This window comes from Pholcus phalangioides, unplaced genomic scaffold (assembly GCF_987345545.1).
Source record: "Pholcus phalangioides strain wild (caught in Gottingen) unplaced genomic scaffold, Ppha-v1.0 ptg000017l_1, whole genome shotgun sequence".
In the NCBI taxonomy this organism is placed as follows: domain Eukaryota; kingdom Metazoa; phylum Arthropoda; class Arachnida; order Araneae; family Pholcidae; genus Pholcus; species Pholcus phalangioides.
The window spans coordinates 23,339,532-23,361,652 of NW_028301610.1; the positions used below are offsets into that span (position 1 = coordinate 23,339,532).

General features: G+C 35.7%; 1 protein-coding gene across 3 annotated transcripts in view; it reads left to right on the forward strand.

The window, feature by feature from the left end:
• The window catches only part of LOC149072559 (carnitine O-palmitoyltransferase 1, liver isoform-like), a 117,481-nt gene extending 106,615 nt beyond the window's left edge, over positions 1-10,866 (forward strand). For all 3 annotated transcript variants that reach the window (XM_089246150.1, XM_089246151.1, XM_089246152.1), the window contains exons 17-18: positions 6,459-6,575; positions 9,461-10,866. In XM_089246150.1, coding sequence (XP_089102276.1) covers positions 6,459-6,575; positions 9,461-9,658 — 315 coding nt within the window. In that variant the 3' untranslated portion in view covers positions 9,659-10,866. The remainder of the gene's footprint in view (positions 1-6,458; positions 6,576-9,460) is intronic.
• Positions 10,867-22,121: the final 11,255 nt, after the last annotated feature.

Sequence of the window (22,121 nt, forward strand, 5' to 3'; positions counted from 1 at the left end):
TCTAGGTAAAAATACTCACTGTTTTTTGGGGTTTTTTAGCTTCTTAATCATAAAGTCATTATCTTTACAGAAACTGCAGTGATGCCATAGATATAGATAATTCTCATGCACAAATTTTTTTCTAAGATCTGTGAACTGAAATTCTGAATAGTTCTATCAAACCAGTAGAAAATAGATTGTTCTCTGAAAGTTCAGTCCTCTGTTGGTTCCAAATTGGTGACCATCAGCAATAATTACCAACTATTTGCAATGGTCTGTTCATGACCTGTTTAGGCTGTCCCTTATATTTTTCCAATGAGATCTGTAGCTTTCTTCTTTCTGCTAGCTTTGCCTTGGTTTATCACAGAGTGTACCATGAACCCACTGAGCTAATCCATTGGCTGTGTATGCTCAACCCATCGGTTGCAGGCCAAATGTGGCCCTCAGAATACTGTGGTGTGGGACCTCTAACCTAATTTTGTAAATATAAATTGACTGATTTTTTTTACTTAGATTGTTAAATTTTTTTTATGTGATGGTGATTAAACAGTGGTTATCCAGTAGAAAAATAGATTGTTCTACTGGATTGTTGCATTGGGGCCCTTTGAACTTTCACTACGGACCAGTGGGCCTGCATTTAAAATTTGCACCATCATCCAGAATAAATGGGTCCTATGTAAAAAAATTATGTTGATTTTGGTTTCAAAGTTTTTGCTATACAATATAAAAAATATTCAATGTAACAAAACATTTTATTTCATTACACCCTATATACCCTACCCTACGTACCCTATTGATTTAGACTGAAAAACTTGATAATGTATTCAAGATTATAACTATAAATAAAGTTTTCCTTCTGTTTTTTGTGGTATAAGTTTGGCCTGTACTTTGCCGAAGTTACAATGATATCCAAGCAATAACATTGATTCTAATAAGTGTTATCTACTGCATTTGAGTGTCTCAAAGCAAGACAAAAAAAAGCACTGTATATGTATATGATTTATACTGTGTATACACTGTTGGAAAAATTGAATCTTTTTCCACTAAGAATGTAGAATACTACTTTTGGTGTTGGGATTCAATTTTTTTTTCCAGTTCACCTGATAGGTTAAGCATTAAAATTTTTAGTCATATATACTCAGACGGACTGAATAAACTGGAACTTGTAGTTATGACCAATTTTGAATCACATGATAGGAAAATTCATAGCCTAGATATAATTTCAACTCAGACCTTTTGTATTGGAGATTAATGTATAAATGTATATATATATGACGTATAGCAAATAAGTTCTGTTTTGAAAATTCCCACTTCATTAATCACAATGGGTGCACATCTGTGCTGAGTATGTTTATTTTATAGTAAGACCTCTTAATCATGCACACATTCTTTCAGGCAATCTTGCATTGCCTGTGCTTGTTGGCATGTGTTTGTATTGTCTAAAAACCAAATTGTTTATCACATGTAAATTGACTTTATTATCTGGTTCCAGAATGTGAGGAATGTTAAAGGAACTTAAATTGTTTAGCAAATGATCATCATTTGGGTTGCATAATGAGTGATTCAATGATGCTTATGCATGGTAAGACTTTAAAAAAAAGGGGGAAGAATGCAAGGAAAAGGGTGCATGATGATGAACAAATTGCATATGGGGGACAACTAAAAACTTTGGCACGTGTAGTAAGAGAAGATTAAAAAGTACAAATGATTCGCTATAATGTCACTCTCTCTTCCCCCCTCAAATTTCAAAATGTCATGTCCATTTCGTTGTAAAATTGCCATTTAAACCAGGGTTGTAAAAAACCCAGCCTGGGCGGGTTTTCCTAAAAAACCCATTTTTTGGGCAAAATGAGGAAAATTTAATTCCCTTTTCCCACAACCTCAAAATATCTCATTTAAACATGTATGTACATCCTTTATGTATGCGTCTTACATTATGTCTAAATATAAATTTTTTGGTGCATGTTAAACTATGTATTTTATTAATAAAATTGACCATAAAATAAGGGAATAATTGTTCATTTACAGCCTGGACAGGTTTTTTTGGGCAAAATGGGAGGAAAATTGAATTTGTGATGGTTGGTGTGGTGTATATGGAGCAGCGAACATTGAAAATTCCTTTATTATACATTAATACAGAACAACTGTATGTTAACATGCGAAACTGACAACCCTTTGTCATGAAGCTTAAAATCAAACTACTAGAGAATGTCTTCGCCTTTCGATACAACTTAAACCTCACGTGTCTCGTGAATAAAAGTATTACTGTATATCCTTGTCAACAGCTTGACTGTTACAAATTTCCTTTTTCCGTAACCTGAGAATATGTAACTTAAAAATGTATGTACAACCTTTATGTGTACATCTTATGTCTGAATATACAGAATATACATAACATTTTTTGGTGCACATTAAACTATGGAATTGATCAATAAAATTAACCATATAATAAGACCATAATTATTCACACACAAACACACCCACTTCTGCATAATTGTATCTCAACCTTGAGTTGTAAGCAGAACTGCAACAAGAAGATTGTGGTAAAATGAATGAATTTGGATAATGAAAATTCTGAGAAATCAGAATGATGCCTTAATTTTTTTCTCCAAATTTTTCAAACCCAGAAGAAAATGTATCCAAAAGTGTCCTAATTAGTCAAAAATAAAACTTATAGCTACGTAACCAGAACCCCATAGTTTTTTTTTTAAATCTAACCCTAACCTCCAGGAGCTAAAGTCGCATGCTTCTCTTTTTCTTGAATTCCTTACAAGAATATCCCTGCTTCATTAAATTAAATTAAATTCTGAAATATTTTTAAAAAATGATCTGGTTATGAAGAGATAATAGTCATTCTCAGGATTCATTACTCTGAAGGTGTTTTCCACTTGTCCAAATAAGTGATTTTTGGGAACTTAAAACTGTGGAATAACTTGAATTATCATTAAATACAAATGTTAATAACATTATTGTATATTAATATCACTTTATGCAAGGCAATCTGTCATGTATAGCAACAGACCTACAGAATACCTTCATCTGGCTGATGATTTAAACAGGCCAATTTTTGGGGTCAGGCTCATGTTATGAGCATCTTGAAAAATAAAGCTAGGGCTTATATTTTCTGGTTAGGTCTTATTTTCAGAGGAAAACTATACTTTTTGTTCTGTTTCACTTGAAGGTGTTCGTCAGGGTTTAAGCTACGGTCGCATTTTTCGCAAAATGAGAAAGAAAATCCTAGAATGTGAAAGAAGTGGTAGCCACTTTTGCAAAAATGCATACAGGAGGTACGAACAAGTAGACATCCAACCATCAATCATTACATTAGCATTGTAGTATTTTGCTAAAGCTTTTCTCCCCATTTTCGCTTTTTTGCGAAAGGAATTTTTTATCTATCTTAAACCCTGGTGTTCGTTACCATTGTTCAATTCAAGAATCCCACAGTTATTTTCTTTTCCTTGTGAGATAATTTTATTTGTCTCTTGATATTTCAGTTATGAAAGTCTGATGTACCTGTTTAAAACTTGCGACAATCAGCTTTTTATGTATCATAGACAACACAACATATTGAATCAGCATTCTGCTCCGATCTGTAGAGTCACAAACATCGATTCACACTTGGCGACTGTTGGCCACAGCTTTGGTGAGCCACCGCACACTCCCCACCCCCAGTAGCGAACTTACGGTCCGGGAAATGGACAGTTCATCCGGAATGTGTTTTTCTTGTGTGAGGAACGGGAGGCGTAGGCAAAGTAATTCTTGTTGACGACAGACTGGAATCTTTCACGTCTGAATCCAGGAAGGCGAGTTTCAGTCTGTCCAGAGAAACTGTTCGTTTTTTTCCCAAGGCCATCGATGTCGAATGTCTTTTCACGTCATTGGATCACTTGAAATGGTTCGTCATATAGAGCTTGGAGCGGCTTCCACACTCCATCATGCTGAATGAATACGTGTGAGCAGTCCTTTAGATGAGGGTGGATGAAAATACTTTGTGGTCCATGACAAGATGTTGGTCGCGGTCGTAATTTTGGAAAATGTTCTTTGATAGTCTCAACAAGTTCTTTTGATGATGTTTCCCTCAGAGTGAGATTGAATATTTCTCCGGGAAGTGTGAGATTAGTGTCGTATACCGATTCCACAGTGGTAGCTTTCAGATCTTCTTTGAAGGCGCTACAGAAACCGAGTAATATGGTGGGCAGGGCAGTACACCAGTGCTCTGTGTTATATGCCTTGATGGCAGCTTTGAGTGGTCTGTGTAGCTCCTCTATGAGGCCATTTGCTTGCGGGTGATATGGTGAGGACCGTATTCATTGAATTCCTAGTACTCTTGCCAGTGCTAGGAAGAGGGAGCTCTCAAATGATCTGTTGTAATCTTGGATGGCGCCCCGAAGCGAGATATCCATGTTGAGTAGAATGTGCGAGCTAGTCTTGGTGCTGATGTCTGGAATCGGGACCGCCTCCAGTCAACCTGTGAATTTGTCTATCATAGTTAGACAATAGGCATTGCCACCAGAAAGAGGTAGAGGACCAATGATATTAAGATGGATGTGATGAAATCGCTCAGTTTGGTCAGGAAATAAACCTAATGGGGTTTTCATATGTCGTGTTACTTTGGATTTTTGACAAGATATACATTGTCTGGACCAGTTATTACAACCTTTATTTAATGAAGACCAAATGAAGTGAGTCCAAATCAATTTAGTTGTAGCTTTAATTCCTGGATGGGAAATATTATGAATGGTCTCGAAAATCTGCTTCCAAAATTGTTCTGGTATATATGGTCTAGCTGCGCCAGTGGAGAGATCACAAAATTGTGAAGTATTTGAGTCTGGCAAAGTCACTTTTTTGAGCTGTAATCCTTGTGGATTTTGTAAAAGATCAGTTAAAGTTTGGTCGCGTTCTTGTGCTTTTGAAATTTTGTTATAGTCAATAGGATTGAAATTGATGCAATGCGGGATAAAAGTCCGTAGCTTCTAACATAGTTTAGCCAAAACTGCTTTATAGAAACATGTACAGCCAGCAACTCGTGGTCGTACACACTGTAGTTGCATTCTGTGAGAGATAATTTCCTAGAAAAGAATGCAAGAGGCCGAAACTCGTTGTCAACCACCTGAAACATTGCACCGCCAATGACAAAAGCGGATGCATCTATTTGAAGTACGAGTTTCACATGGGCTAAAAGGGTTGCTTTGGACAATAGTTTTGGAATTTCAAAATTTTTTATTTTCTATGTCAGTCCAAGCAATTTCTCTGTTGTCGTTTTTTTCAATTGTTTCAAATAATTCTTCAGTGTAGTTCGTGTATGTGCTGCGGGCAGCACCGCCAATGCCATTAGCATCAGGGTAGGACCTTTTTGTAATCTGTCTATTTTGTTTGGCAGGATAACAAATATCTTGGTCACCACTGCGACAATCAGCTTTTTATGTATCATAGACAACACAACATATTGAATCAGCATTCTGCTCCGGTCTGTAGAGTCACAAACATAGACTAAAGTAGACTCCGCACTTGGCGACTGTTGGCCAGTCTTTGGCGAGCTGCCGCAAACTTAAGAATAAGTAATGCAAACATGTAAATATATATTTTGAATGAAAATTCAGTTTACGTAATATTGATTTACTTCTTCACAGAGGCTTCAATTTATTTATACAAGGATTTGTGCGTGTGTGAAAAATTATTGTGTATTTATAAATAAGAAATCATTTCTGTGGATATGCTTATCACATATTACACATCAGGTATATTTGTTAAATTAAGGCCCATGGTTAGATTTTCTGTTTGCGTTTTCTTGTAACATATTTTAATATGTAAATCTCATACCTAAATGCTTACATCTCATACATAAAAAAAAGGTATGCAGCAATTTTTGAAATACATAAACTAACTTCAAAATAAAATTTTAACCTGAAAGCAACACATTTTCCTCCAAAAAAAACCATTTTCCCCAAAAACCCCGGGTTTTTTTAGGGTAAAACACTCAGCCAAAGGGGAAAATGGGTATCTACCCGGGGAGCAAATTTGACAACCCTGATTTAAACTGACTTTTGGTGGAGGTTGTGTGCACATTCCAACATTTTTTGTACTAGGCGGAACTAAGCTTTTTCAGAATGAATGTTTATAAAACAGAATCATGTGCAACAGGTGATTCAATTTTCTTTCATTATAAACACATGCCAAGAAGTGTATACACCATAAAAATGCCTGAAAACAGCACCAACATCTTACTGGAAAAAAAAAATCAGCATACACACTTACCATTGTAATTGAAGTGCTGCAGGACAATATTTGAGAACAGAATTTACTTGCTGGATGTGCCTCATATATAACATTTAGCTGCTAGTCAGTGTTTGTATTTTGTTACACTTATAACTTGATCGTTATGAAAATAATATACTATAAAAAGTTAAAGATGTTGGAAAACATCTTGTGAATATTTTGAAGATGGTGTGATAATTTTATGATGTAATTTAATATTTTAGGAAAGTGATTTCTTGCATAAAATAATAACACGTCAGTGGACTTTATCAACTAGTCAGACACCACACACTCAATTGACAACAATGCCTGATATAAATTTAGATGTTTTTTCTAATAAGGTGAGTATTGTATTTCTTGGTACTGTAGAACCTTTTATCTGAAATGGGGGGGGGGGGGCTGAATTTATCTCTGGCAAAAAAAATTTGGTATAGGATTAGATATCTCTATAGAACTTTAAAAGGACTAAAATAAGGGGTTTTTTGAAATCTACTAAAATGCTAAACATATTGTTTTTTTGCTTGTTTTATTAGTAAAAGTTCACATAAATTGAACAAAACCAGCTCACAAATTATTTGCATTACTTATTTGGTCATTGACCCCACATACACTTTCAGATTGCATATATCTTTGAATATGTGCATATAAAAAATTATTTTGGTTGCTCCAGTTATGGGAGGTTCTACTGTTCATTCATTTTTGCAATCACTGTTTTGTTGTTTCAATTGTTCTATTGTCTGTCTCACTCACTCTTCTGACTCTGTCATGTTGTTCCATCAAGTTTTCATCTCAATGAATAAAGTATAGTCAAACTCTTTTAATATGAGAATCAAACCATGATGAACTAGCATTTGCTTATATTAGCTATTACTCATGAAGTCTAAAAAAAAATAAAAATATGAAAATTCACAAGTCACATTGTGCAAAGTAGAAACACATCATAAAACATAATAAACATGTCATCCACCAGTAACTACATGCTGCAATGAATGAATGAACGCCAGGGTCTCTGCCACTGGACTTACCCTGTTGCAGAGATCTCTTCCAGCCCAGCTTCGTGGCAGAGTCTGGAACAAAGTGAGTGCACCTAACAGTCTGAGTGTGTAGCTAGTGTTGTGTCTGATATTTCAGTGCTCCATCTATACTTCAAATAGTGAGTGAAGTGTAATGATTGAATATTTGTAACGTTGTAGGCCTGTTGCTCTCTGTGGCGAGACTTTTTAACGGGGAGATCGGCTCACATTCACGCCTTGAAGTTGGGAACCACAGAAATCCTAACTACATGCTGCAGTATAGTATGTTCATACTCATGTGCAATGTTCTCTCTAATTTTTATGTTATTCTCCCGATCGAAAAAAAAGCACTAAAAAGAAAACACATTTGAATGAAACTTGGCATGTGCAATTATCATATTAAAATGTATAAATGATCACATTATCAGAACAAAGCAATCATTTATTGAGAAGAACAGCACAGTGACACGAAATTCTTGATAAACTCCTGCTATATGTGGAGGAGCATTATCATACTGAAAAATGCCTGCTGGAAGCCCTGCTATGAGTAAAACATGTGACTGCAAGATTTCCCGGACTTATCATTTAGTTTTGATGGTTCCATGTGTCACAATGGTTCCATGTGGTAGCTTCCCAGATCACCACACCTGAAGTTGAGATAATGTGAATTTTCAAAGAATAATCAGTATTCATCTGCTGACCATTGGGGCACCATTGGATGCTAAACAGAATTCATCACTGGAGGCAATGCGGTACCAATCCACAGCTGTCGAAGTTTGTAGCTCTCAACACTACTGTGAATGAGAGCGACCATGTTGAGCTGTCAATAGCACAAATTGAATGGATGCTATGATGACAAACTTTCTTTTGCTAATGGTCTGGTGCGAGATCAGGTTCCCGGACAAAGATAGTATCTGCAATTGGATGGTCGGTGCAATCATTCACGGCACCGCTCAAGCTTGCCTATAGATGAAAAGAGCAATCCTTTTTACTGTTGGGTGACCTAGAGCATCCAGAGTATGGGGGTTCATGCCACCACCCCTCCAAGCTAACCAAATATTTAATTTTTTCAATATTTTTGTTAAAAAAATTAAATATTGAAAGAAAATACCTTCATTATTTTAATCAATTTCTGTTAATTTAAATGCTTTTTTAGTTGATAACTTAAAATTTCTCTGGAAGAAATTCCTTGTGCCCTCCAAAAGTTGATCCTATTTATGCTTCTGATCTAAAACCTGTTTGATGCATGTGCTTGCCTTCACAAATCTGCTACCAGTATCTCCTAACTGCTTGGTCAAGTTCATGAGCAATAAACACTTTGATATGTCAACCCTGCTTGTCTCAATCAATAGGATGTGTCTTTATTTGAAGTATGTTGATTGTGTAAAAGCTGTTTGAGTTTCAGAGGCAACTTCAACAATAGCTTATCAAGTGAAAACAGGTACAATATGCAAAAGCAGTCTTTGAGGCCATTTAAAAGAGCAATAGAAGTGCTTTCACACCCTTTGGTGTTGGGAATATTTGCATAATTTCTTTTGCAACAATAATCATTGGCATACCTACATGTGATCTGGCTGCCACATTTTGTAATGATTTCTTGATGCGTTTTTTTACAGGGAGTATTCATGCACAAACTACTGTGTTCAGAATGGCAATATGCCATATCTACTTATGGTGTATTCCCATGATTTTGCATGTGCAGCCGTTCTTGCCTACAGCTTAAAAGGAACAATGTTCATGTGTATATAAGTGTTTCTTGCTCTAAAATATAGAAATCTTGGTTATAAATTTTAAGAAAAATGTTAATCCCTGGAATAATTTGGGGCCCAATAAGCATGGGTCCACCAAGTTCTTAGGCACTATAACCAATGGAAATGGCAAATAAAAAATTTATAATAATCTTAACTTAGGTTTTGGTGCATAATGAGTATTGTCTTCATAAGAAGATATAGCAAACAATTGACCACGAGATCTCATGACCTTTGGTCCCCATCAAAACTAGCATAACACTTCTCCACAGGTGGAATAATTCTGTCAGCTTCTCAGCTGATAGAATTATTGTACATCTGATCAAGCTGGACACTTTCTTTGTAGTAAAATGTGACAAACATTTTTTATCATACTTTATTCCATTTAGCATTTATTGACTTAAATTTTTGTTTATTTTGTGTTTCTTTTAAGGCATTATAATAATTTTTATCATTTCATTATAGCTTGGCTCTGGTGGAGGTTTTGGTCCAGTCTCTGATGAAGGCTATGGTATTGCATATTTAGTTCCATCTGAAAATAGACTATTTTTCCATGTATCATCCAAACATTCATGCTCGCTGACTAATTCTCAGAACTTTTTAAAATTGTTGGTTGAGAGCATGGAAGAAATGCTTGGACTCTTCACTGATGATCACACATAAATTTTTCAATATTTGGTCTCTTAATTTCAAATGTGATATTTGCTATTGTGAATTTTATGTGTGCTCTTGCAATGAGAATAAATGTCCTAGTTATTGTAAATATTTTCTCAATGGTCATTCCATTGTTCCATTAAAAACACACACACACACACACACACACACATGTACATTTTTAAATTTTGGCTAATCTATGTCATGATCTTTTTATGGAAGTATTTTTCCTCATAATTTAGCTTGTCAGTATTTTTTTATATGTATACACTATAAAACTTGTTATTAGATATTTTCCTGAGTATTTATCAGAAAAAAGTTTGCTTGTCTAATGTTGTTGTAAACCAGTTTCCCAAATGTTTTGTTCCATCGCCCCCTTGTTCAAAAAAATTCTCTCCTCATCGCCCCCAAAATCAATCCAATCCATAGGATCTTGTACTAAACCCAAAGCTTCTTATGTTCCCTTAGAAACTTCCATTGCACCCCCCAGCGGGTGATATCACCCACTTTGGGGAACACTGTTGTAAACTCATAGTTATCAAACCCTTTGAAACTATCCAACAAAACCAACCTAATTTTTGTATTGTGTTTGTGAACCTTGAATTGTTAATTTTTTTTGTTTTGTTTTTTTTGATTGATTGTTGTAAACTTTGGTCACATCTACTTTGAGCACGCCAAAAACTCATGCTGAAGAATGCATATCATAGCTTTGTAATTCTGCAATATATTGAGTTATTTGAATGTTTTTTTAAAATGCCAGTTTTAGCACATTGGTACTAGAAAAAGCACATGTATGATTTTTTATGATTAGACATGTGTTTTAATAATTAAAAAAAATGTGTCCAATGTCTAATTCATCAGACAAAAATGTTGTGCCAGATTTATAAGTCAGGCTCTTCATATCTGTTTTTTAGACAAAATTTTTTTTGGAGAACGTAAAGATAAATATATAATTAAAAATTTTTCATGGTCTATTTAATTGCTCAGAATATTGACATTCAGTGATGATCTGTTTTGATCAGTGAAGATCAGAACATATCATACTTAAAGCATTAAAAATTTTGGATGTTGATGCATTTTCACTTTGGAAATTTTTTTTTTGTATCAGTTTGAATTTGTAAATGTTTTGTGATGTTTAGTTTTTTTCTCTGTGTCACTGATTTTTGTATTGTTTTTGTGCTTCCAGAATTATTAAAAATATGTATTTAATACTTCAATTTATGGCTCTTGCATCTTTTGAATATGAAAAAAGGTATTTTTACACATTTTACATTAGGTAATCTTCATTGAGTTATAGGGTAATAAAATCTTGTTTTTGATCAATTTTATTCAGTTTTCTCCATTTTGAGAAGCACCCCCATTTCATATTAATCTCCTAATATTTTTGTTTTTACTCATGCTGGGATTACGCGATAAAATCTCTTTTATAAAACTTGAAAAATTTAACCAATATAAGCATATTGGTTACATTGGAGCAAATGTAACTGATGATTTTATTGGTTGCATTTTTCAAGTTTTATAGAACTTTTATAGTGTAATCCCAGTCTCAGACATCCATTTTTAAATACCCTCAATGCAACGATGTGAATCCGAATTTTGTAAAACTGGTTTCAGGTTTATATCATCTTTCAAATTGTAATATTAAAAATCGTATTCCATAATGATGCACTTCCTATATATAATTTGAAAAAAAATTATATTAGAATATATAACAAAATTATATATCAATTTCCGATTTGATATTTTTGTTATTTTAATCAAAGAAATGGCGACAATAATTGAATACTTAATGAACTTGATATTCAATTCAAACAATTTTGTGATTCACACTTGAATATTAAATTTCTCTCGCAATAATATTAGTCTATTGCTTAAGGCTTGGAATGCTAATCATTTAAGAGGTTCAAGGTGTGTGTGCCCCTCTAATACCTCCATAATTTACTCTTTTTCCAGAAGTGACCAAGTTCAGCTTTTTTGAAATAATTTCAATTGGATTTATGATGTTTGAAAAGCTCTATCCGTACAAATTTTTTTTTTTTAAATTTGAAGAACCTTATTTTTCTTTTGTTTCAAGCCAATCATTTCAGAAGCATAATGTCTAGACAAAGATCAAAGTTGAACATGACAAAGCAGTTTTCAGTGTTGCAGCATCTTCACTATTCTATTGGAAGAGAGGTAATATCGAAGGGTGGGGTGGTTGATAATGAATGACACTAAAAAACTGATAGCTATCACCTGCTTTAGATGTTACTAGACAGTGCCCACTATTTCGAATAAAACCGTTCACCTTGCTCCTCTTTCCCAGAGACCCTCGAGCATGAAAATGGTTCCATCTGGTGACATCTATTTACACGCAGAAGGAAATGAAATCTTTTATTACAGTAGTTATCCGTTCTAGGACTGGGGCTGTATTGTCCCATTCAAACCAAAATTACTGTAAAATACATACTTGCATTCTTTGAAAGAAAAACAAGCAAGACTAGCAATCATATTTTTATTTCCTATTGTGGATGAACTAGGTTGAAAAAGTAATTTACCAACTAAATTTTTAGAGTGGGAAATTGTCAACAATTCCAGAGAATGGGTGGAAAAAAATTCTCGCTCAAAAATCCTAGTTTTAAGCAGTAATTTTGACGTCATAGAGTCTAGACCATTTTTTTTATTCACAAAACAAACACAAATATACACTTATATTTACATAATACAAAACAAAAACACAAACACGAGTATCTCCAAGGACCATGATGTTCAAAAGTCGATTTTAACCTTTCAAAAAGTGCATTTAAATGGTCAAAAAAAAATTAATGAAAAATAAAGATATTTTTGAACATTTGAAAATAGAGTGGGAAGAGAGATTTTAACTGTTGCTGTAATGTTGGCTTCACCATTAAATAAGTGTTTGAGGTGAGTTGAACGTGGTATGAGAGAGTTTCTAAACATCTGGACAAAGTTTGGTGTCTAGGTAGATATGAGTATATACAGGGTGTCCTGTATATATATGTACACACCGAGTGATTCAAAACTCAATGTACAAACTTTTAGGGGAGGTAGAAAACACAAAAACAAAACAATCGCATAGGATTGTATGGCTAGAAACCCCAACCTGATCAGCTGGAGGATAAACGAAGGCGCAGAAATGACAAGCCAATAATGGGGGGAAGAACTCTTTATTTAGCGGTACTTTACACAAGACAGTACGCGCACACGTTAAGTTGCACAACAAGTGCTCAAAGTTCTTACCATCCACACTTATGCACGCTTCACAACGGCAATGCGTTGATTGTCGAACCCTTTCAAAAATACCCGGCTAATTGCGGACGTTTGCAGCTGCGACGGAGATTCTTGCGATGAGGTTGGTGTCAGAGTCAACGGGCATCTCGTAGACTATGGTTTTCAGGGTAAATAAAGAGTTTTTCCACCCATTATTGGCTTGCCATTTCTGCATCTTCATTTATCCTCCTGCTGATCAGGTTGGGGTTTCCGGTCATACATTCCTGTGTGATTCTGTTTTGTTTTTGTGTTTTCTACTTCCCCTAAAAGTTTGTACGTTGAGTTTTGAATCACCCTGTTACAGGGTGCATAGCAAACAGGATATATGACATTTTACTGGCGAGCTGTTGATCCTAGAGGTATTCTTCCAATTAGAAAAATTTTCCAAATAACGTGTAGCACCCAGATATGTCACTCATGTTTCAAAGTGTTGTGTATAGTTATTAAAATAAAAAAAAAATTAACTTTTTATGAAGTGCCCGTGTGCCCCAAAACCCAATTAGAAAGTTGGTGCCTTGTCTCTCAGGAATACAACAAACAAAACAAAAAATTACACATGCAATCCAAGTGTAATTATTCATTGAGATATTTGAATTTAAAAAACGGAGGAAAGTTGGGAAAAACGGCATTAAATGCGGAAAAACTGTTTTACCCGCATTTATGGCCTCCCGTTAAGATGCCACTGACTGGTTTAAAAATTTCGGAAACCAAAAAATTTACGGTTGATACCATTGGCCGACCTGGTACTGGCAGTTGAGTAACATCTCCAGTGGTTTGAAACCTCTGCCACAGTCGAGATCACACACTGAGGCACATTCAGAATTCGAGACGCTTCAGTTTGGGATCGACCGGATTCAAGCACTGCAATAATCCGTCCCTCGCAAACATGTTCAGTTTCAAATCGGAAATATCCCCATCGGTGCTGACGTAATACTTGAATGACCCCTAATTATAAATAATGCGCAATTGATATAGAAATCATGTCTCAATTTTATTAACCGATCGGTCGCGGTATCATAAAGGTTGTAAGCCACTGATCCAGAACCTAGGACAGTTTCCCAAGTTTCTTGTTTTACCGCCCCCTCCTCAAAGTCACCCCTTAGCTTCTGTTGTCCCCAAAGCCGCTCGAAATATCTCTTAATGCAGCTTTGGTTGCCCCGCTCTCTCAGAGCATCAATTCATCCAACGAACTAACGAAAGAAAGATTTCTGGCAGTACCTGTCGATTTGGCGACATTAGCTGCCCTCATAACAGGCCCGCGGGGGGCCAATGTGAAGAAGTAGGCAAGAGAGCAAATGTATGTGTTTGTGTGAGTGCATGTAAGGCAGGTCAGAAGATGGGAAAACTGTCTAAGTGGGGAACCCACAGTTAATTAAAGTGTTTCATTTAATTAACTAGGAATTTTAAATCGAACATGTCTGGACGAGCGTATTAGTCATATTACTTGTTAATATTTTAGGCAGGAAAAGTGATCTGCATCGTGACATCTCTTCCTCGTGGTCGCACCTGATTCGCCTCAATTCATCCACAGCTATTTGGCAATAGTGGAAGTACGGACACTATTTTGGGAAGGCAAAAATTTAATTTTCCCTTGAATTGACTAGAGTGATAAACCAAAGCTGAGTTAAGATTAACTTACAAGCAGCTTTGTGATAAACAGAGAGAACCCGTTAGAAAAATTACAATTGTATATATATATATAATTACTTTTTTCATTGATCAAACGACAAAAAAAATTTATTACATTTTGAACATTTATTGAAGTTAAACGATGTATTTACATAAAACCACGAATTATATGTACAGATGGCGCTAAATTATTGAATGAAAGGAAAGTTTGGGTAATCATTCATTGAGCTTTCGAACATATAGATGGCGCTAACAACTTGCTTACGTATTCTATAGCAATTTAAAAGAAAGGCTTTAGAATATAAAGGAGATATGTGAAGAAAAACTGTTTTTATTTTTTAGCAGAGCAGATTTTAGTTTTCTATTCCAATGTTCTTAACCACCCATCTGAACTTGCCGTCCGCTTCAAATACGCCCCAATAGCTCAACTGTATTCAAGTGACATGCTTATATCGATAAGGGATTTTCCACTAATTGTCATTTTGATTATTTTTCGTACATTCTTTTATAGCCCGCTAATATTTGATTTAGCTCTTATCCGGCCCTCAAAAGTAATATAGTAAAATACGGTCCACTATCCGGAAAGTGTGTGGCCCTCGACAAAAGGACATATTCCTTCCTCATTTACCCTGAGAGTGATATTATGTCGAATGTCGCTGACCCTCTGCATGTGCTTCTTCCCCTAAACTTTGTCATTTGTGTGTGATGATGATCACACCTACCATCGTGGGCGGTAGCCCAAATAACTCAACCTTAAATAATAGTAATTGCTCCATAAAGGTATAATTGTAAATAGTACCTTTTATGCTAAAATTTTCTCTTACTGTTCGACAGGGCCGGTCTTAGACCAAATGGCGCTCCGTGTAAAACCAGTAATCGGCGCCCCTGTTTATTGCTAGTCACTGTTCCCTAAAAATATGGTACCGATTCATTTTCATATATTTTCGGACTCAGAGTGGAGTCTCTCTCCATCATCCCCCTGTGGATATGCGCTTACCGTCCTTCTTCCTAGTTGACTAAATTAGTGAATTAATAATTATTTTGATAATTACTCTGAATTAGAGAAGTTGGCTAAATTATTAAAGTTATCTAAAGCTTTTTCCCCCTCAGAGGTTATGTTAAGTATTTGTAATTGCTTTGTGGAAAGTTATTTATAACAAACAATTTTTTAAATATTTCTTGAGGGGTATAGACGTAAGTACGAAAATCATCATTTTTTTTCACAAAAACGTGGCAAACACACCCCCCCCTTCTTTAAAATATCATTATTAATATACCAAATTCAACACGGCTAAATACAATCGAGAGCCTTCGAACTTATTACAGAGGTATCTAAACCTTATTTCTGGATTCACCAAGGGTGCTGGTGAAATATTGCAAATCTGACCAAGAAATAAAGTTGACAAAAATACTGCGCGTTGATTGTAAGTTTCAAAGCGCGCGACTCCCTTTTCAGGGAGTCACGATTTTTCAGGGTGTCACAAAACAATAAGGACCGGCATCACAACAATACAAAATCAACAAGATCAGCTCCGCGAACCATGGGACTATTTATTTTTCGAAATTGGTAAAAAACCAGTGATGCAAAGTGCATTTCTAACAGGACTGAGTGAGTTTGTACGACTCACATCTCGGAAGCCCCTGCGAATCAAGTCTGGGGTCGTGACCAATAGCTCAAGAATCCCTGGCTGTAAATGATTATTTTGCGACCCATCTCGGAAGCCCCGGCGACCCATAAGTTAAGAATTCCAGGTCTATGTAGTTCATCATGGGTGGGAATATAAATAATTGTTTGGGGTTGCTAGTACACCGTCTTGATTCATATCAGTTTTTATGCCGATTTCTGATCCCTCAGTAAGTCTAAATTTTAAGACACCAAAATAACGATGCAGATAGAAATTAATTAATTATTATAATATAAACAATCATTGGCGTACCCAAAGGGGGTTTTGGGGTTCTAACCCCCCCCCCTCAAGATTATAGTGTTATTTTGCAGGGAAAAGGGTAAAAAAACCCCTCAGAAGGAAAAAAATCTGAAAACCCCCCCCTCGAGAAAATTCTGCGTACGCCTATGTAAACAATATAAATACATATTATACAGTAATTATAATATAATCATATATATTAATATAAATTATAAGAAATCAATTATATAATTATCGTAATCAATTATAAAATGGTAATATCCATTCTGTATGATAATGGATGATGATCGCAAAAATTTTAGTTGTTTTTTTTTCTGAAATAAATCGGTCACTTCCCAATAGCGGCCAAGCTTTTACGGTCCCGTTGGTGGCCGTTGTTGAGAGGTTTTACTGTACCTTTTTTTTTTTGAAAAGAGAAACACTTTCAGCAACACCAATCACTTTTAACTTCCGACGTCCCTGCCTTTATGTGTGAAACGTATGAAAATGTTTTGTCTTGAACCAACAACATAAGCCTACTTAACAGGTACAGTGCGGTTCAAAGCCGCTTGAAAGAATCTCTTAATGCGGCTTTGGTGCAGTTTGATTGATTTCAAGACAATTATTCGAATTCCCACACAAAATGCATTATAACTAAAAAAAACAAAAATACGAACGCTTTGATAAACTGCCATGCAATTGAATTTATGAATCTGTTTGGCGAGACGTATCGTCCACGTCCCCCCAGTAGCTTACCAAGGCGCAAAATAATGCCGTGGAGCATAGTTTAGGAAACATCTCTCCTAGAGAAAAAAAAAGCGGAGCCGCGGACTTTTTACGCAGGTGCGATCGCACAGACCAGACCAGAATTGAACTTTAAGCCGATTCCCAGCCCGCGAGGGCCAACTGCCGGCATAAAAACTGGCCAAGAAGGCCTGTGAAGAAGAAAATGTGTACATGTTTGTAGATAGATATGTGTTTGCATGAATGTGTAGTGTATGTAAAAAGAACTGGTCAAATTGGTGAAAAGTCATGATCTGGCTATAAGCAGGCAAATGTCATCACAGTTCCCAGAAGCAGGCAAAAAACATCACAGTTCACAGAAGCAGGCAAATGTCATTACAGTTCACAGAAGCAGGCAAATGTCATCACAGTTCACAGAAGCAGGTCACACAATCTGCAGCTTGCAACATATATTCGAAGTGGAATGGGGGAAAAAACATCACATGGGAGTCGTGACGCAAAAACCCCAGCTGTAACATCAAAAATGCAATACAGGTAACAAAGTTCTGTTTCAACTCAGTGCATCAGAAATTAATGGGGATTTACTATTGACAAATTTTATGTAGCAAAACAATCCAAAATTCAAAAAGAGTCTTCTCGCTCTTTTTTTTTTTTTTTACACCTTTTTCATATGTACATCATATATAGGTCAAAGTTCAATATGCAAGTTCAATTGGAAAATATATATGTATATACAAAATTCAATAATGAGAAGGTACAAATCGAATAGATGCGAAAAAATGTCAAAAGTGGATAGATACATAGTATGCAAGTAATGTGAGTATATACAATTGAATGAGAGAATTTATGTATTAAAATAGTATGTATACAATGAGATTTGTAGAAGAAAGCATCTTTACAAATTCTCCCATGTAAGGCGCCCAATTTGTTTGGGCCTCCTATATTTCCTTAAGCAGTCAGCATCATAGTCAACAATTTCCCTCAGATGTTCGAATTGGGAACTAAACATTCGCTCGAATTGATCATTGTTTAATTTCTTGATGTATGTGAATATGTGAGGTATGTCCAAGTCTTGTCTGATGTTTATTCCGCGAACAAACCAAGGGGCTCCAACAAATCTTCTGAGTATTTTGTTCTGCATAGTCTGTAGTTTTTTGATATTCGTTTTACAAGCATGCGCCCAAGCTGGCGAAGCATAGAGTAGAGTAGGCCTTATTATGGATTTAAAAAGAATAATTTTGTTCTTTAATGAAAGTTTTGCCTGTGGAAATGTGATGCGATTGAGCATACCCATAATTCTATTAGATTTGTTTATTACATGATCAATGTGTGAAGAGAAAGATAGATTTTTGTTGAGGATACAGCCCAAGTATTTTATTTGTCTAACAGGGCTTAAAGATTGTGTACCAATTTGAAGTCGTCTGTCCGGTATTTTACGACGTCTAGTGAACCATAAAAATTTGCATTTGTCGCTATTCAGTTGGATGGCAGATTCATCACACCAATATTCTATTTCATCCATGGTTTCTTGTAAATTGTTGAAGGCCTGATTTGCATCCCTGCTACTGCACAAAACTGCACAGTCGTCTGCAAATAAAGATATTATGCCATTTTGGGGACAAGGTATGTCATTAATGTATAGTAGGAACAGTTGTGGCCCCAACACACTGCCCTGAGGCACAGAGGCATGAATTTGTTTTATTGAAGAAAGTGTGTTTTGAATTTTTACTTGAAAAGTTCGACCTAAAAGATAGTGATAGAAGAATATGATCATATACGGAGGCATATTTAAGTCAATGAGTTTGGAAAGCAATGTAGCATAATCACAACGGTCAAATGCTTTTGCTATGTCTAAGAATGATGCAGCCACAAAATCAAAATTGTTAAAAGCTTCATTTATGAACTCTGAGACTCTAACCAGCTGTGTCACACAAGAGTGATCAGGCCGAAACCCGTGTTGTTCGGGTCTAATTAAATGATTTTCATTGATGAATTGTGTAAGTCTATTTGCGACAATCTTTTCAAAGATTTTACTCCAGTTGCTCAGTAAACTTATTGGTCTGAAGTTTTGTGCCATAAGTGGGTCAGTCCCAGCTTTGTGAATTGTTTTTATAACAGAATGTTTCCAAGGTTTTGGAAAATAATTTAATGTTAAAGCACTGTTGAAAATTTCTGTTATGTGAGTAATGATATTTTCTGGCAGGCACTTCAAGGCCTTATTGCTAATTTCATCAGCACCTGGTGCTTTTTTGACATCCAACGAGTTGATGATTGAGCTGATTTCATCATTAGTTGTTAGATCCATGTGACATGTAGAATTATTTGTGTGAAAGTGAATAAATTGTGCGACTTTTCTACGAAGCCGCAGTTTAGTATTGTTAGGCTGATTCCTATTGGGTGAAAATTGCCCTTCATAAGTAGTTGCGAATGCTTCAGCAATTTCCTGATCTGTGTAAACAATTGTGTTGTCTGTCTTTTTAATTTTGTTAATTCGTGTAGTTTTGGGCTTACATATCCGCCAAGCTTTCCATAAATTGCCGTTTTCTGCTGTAGCATTACCCACAAAGTCAGAAAAACGGTCATTGATGTGAGATGCAACTTCTTTTTTGATCTCCTTTTGGAGTCTGTTTAAAATTATTCTGTCTAAGGCACCTCTGTACCTCTGCCACTTTTTCCTAACTTTGTTTTTATGCCTAATTTTATCCAAAATTTCTTTAGGCAAGCCAAATTGATTCTCAGATTTGATTTTTTGAGTAGAAGAGGCTTTAATTGAGTCATTAATAAGATGGGTCAAATTATCAACAGCTTGGTCAATGTCATCACTGTTTGGGTTATCAACAGTGTTTAGTGCGGTTGAAGAAAGTCTGTCATTATAAGCATTCCAGTCAATGTGATTTACCAAAAGCCTTTTTCTGGGTATTAAAAAGTCTATGTTGAAGAACAGGGGATTGTGAGGAGAATACAAAATTGCCTTAGTATACATTTGTATATCGTACAAAAAATTTTTTGCTATACCAAAATCAATGACATCAGGCGTTCCTCTGTTTTGGCCAGGGAAATGAGTTGGCTGAGGGGAAGAGATTACTTGAAGAAAATTGTCAATACAGAATTTCCTAAGAATTTTACCATTTCTATTTGTTGACTTCGAGAAAAACAGAGATGACTTGCAGTTCCAGTCACCTGCTACTAGAACAGGTGAGCTGGTGTTGAATATTTCTTTTAACAAATTTAAGTCCAAGCTGTTATTAGGCGGTTTATAAATTGCACAAAAGTCCATTGATACTCTATTTATATGAATAGAGACCGCCACAGCTTCAATATCAGTAGAATCAGAAAGAATAATTTGCTGATAGGGAATACAATTTTTAATAAATATACAGACTCCTCCCCCCCGGTTATGTAGTCGATCCCGTCGGACGCATTGATAACCACCTATGTTGAAAACCGTGCTGGGAAGGAACCAAGTTTCATTGATAAGTGCAATATCTACTTGATAATCAAAAAGCATTTGAGTAAATAAGTGTTTAGAGCCTCTAAGGCTATTAGCATTCCAGGCCATTACAATGAGTGGCCTGGGAGGAGCATCAATTGTTTGAGCTATTGTTAGGCGATATTAGAATAGTAATCAAAACTGAGAGTATTTGTTGAATCTTGTTTTTGTCAATGTTAGCCCCTTCCAACAATTTTCCAAAATTGTTGATTAAATTTTCAGTGTCCGTGCAATTTTTAGACAGGTTATCAGAGTTGGAATGATCACCATGTGTTTTTTTAGCGAGTGAGATAGCACTTTGACCAGAAAAGTCCACCTCCTCATTCGAGGTATGATAGCTATCATCATTGACCATGTCGATGTCACTCATGTCCAGCTCTTCTGTGTATATAATAAGCTGGTTCATCACATTTTTATACAATTTTTGATGCAATTCTCGGTAAATATCATCAATTGATTTAATCACTTTACCTCGTCCTAAGGGATGTTGCCCTTTCCTAACAGTAAAATGCAAAAATTCTTGTTTTTTCCTTAATTCTGAAATTTCAGATTCCATGTTTCTGTCATGTGTTTTATCAGAATTAGGTGTAATGTTTGTGTTATTAGTAGATCTTATGAATAATGAGCTGTGTCCTATGTTAAAGTTGTCTTCATCTTGACAAGGGAGAGTTGGAAATTCTTCCATCGAAGGGCCCCTAAGTGATACAGGCAGTTTAGATTCAAATATCCTGCCTTTTTTCCCTGGCACTTCAGGTCTAGCACTACATCCAGAATATGTAGCCGTGTGAGGGCCACCACATAAAAGACACTTCAATTTAGATTTATCACCTTTATGAGTACAATTCCGAGTCTCATGAGACCCTGAACAAAATGCACACGCAGGGAGGTCCCTACAAAAATAACTGCTGTGCCCGTACTTTTGACAGTTCCTACACTGCAAGGGAGACTGTATTCCTCTGTATCTTTCGATACTAATGTTGATGTCACCTATGCATGTTAGATTAGCAAAATGCTTATGTTCAATCAAAACTTCTACCAAAAAAAGTGGGAAAGGTCTCCCATTTGAATAATTTTTCATATTACAAACCTTGACCACTGGTATACCCTGCCTTTCAATGTCTGCTTTAATGTCAAGGGGGTTAACATTTGCAGGTAACCCTCTGATGACAAACTTTAAGGTTCTGTTGCTATTTGTTTGATAAGTATAATATCTGAATTTTTTGTCATCAAAAATTTTTGTTACCTTCCTATGATCAAGTTCTGAAAAAACTTGGAAGGTTATTTTGTTGTCCGTTGGCTTTTGTTGGGGGGGAAACTCACATACAGCTTTAATTTCGCTGAAATCAACAATCCAGTTGTTTCCCCATGAAGTCAAAATAATCGGTGGAATGTTAGTCTTTTTCTTTTTCCTACTTACAACAGTAAAGCCATTGTT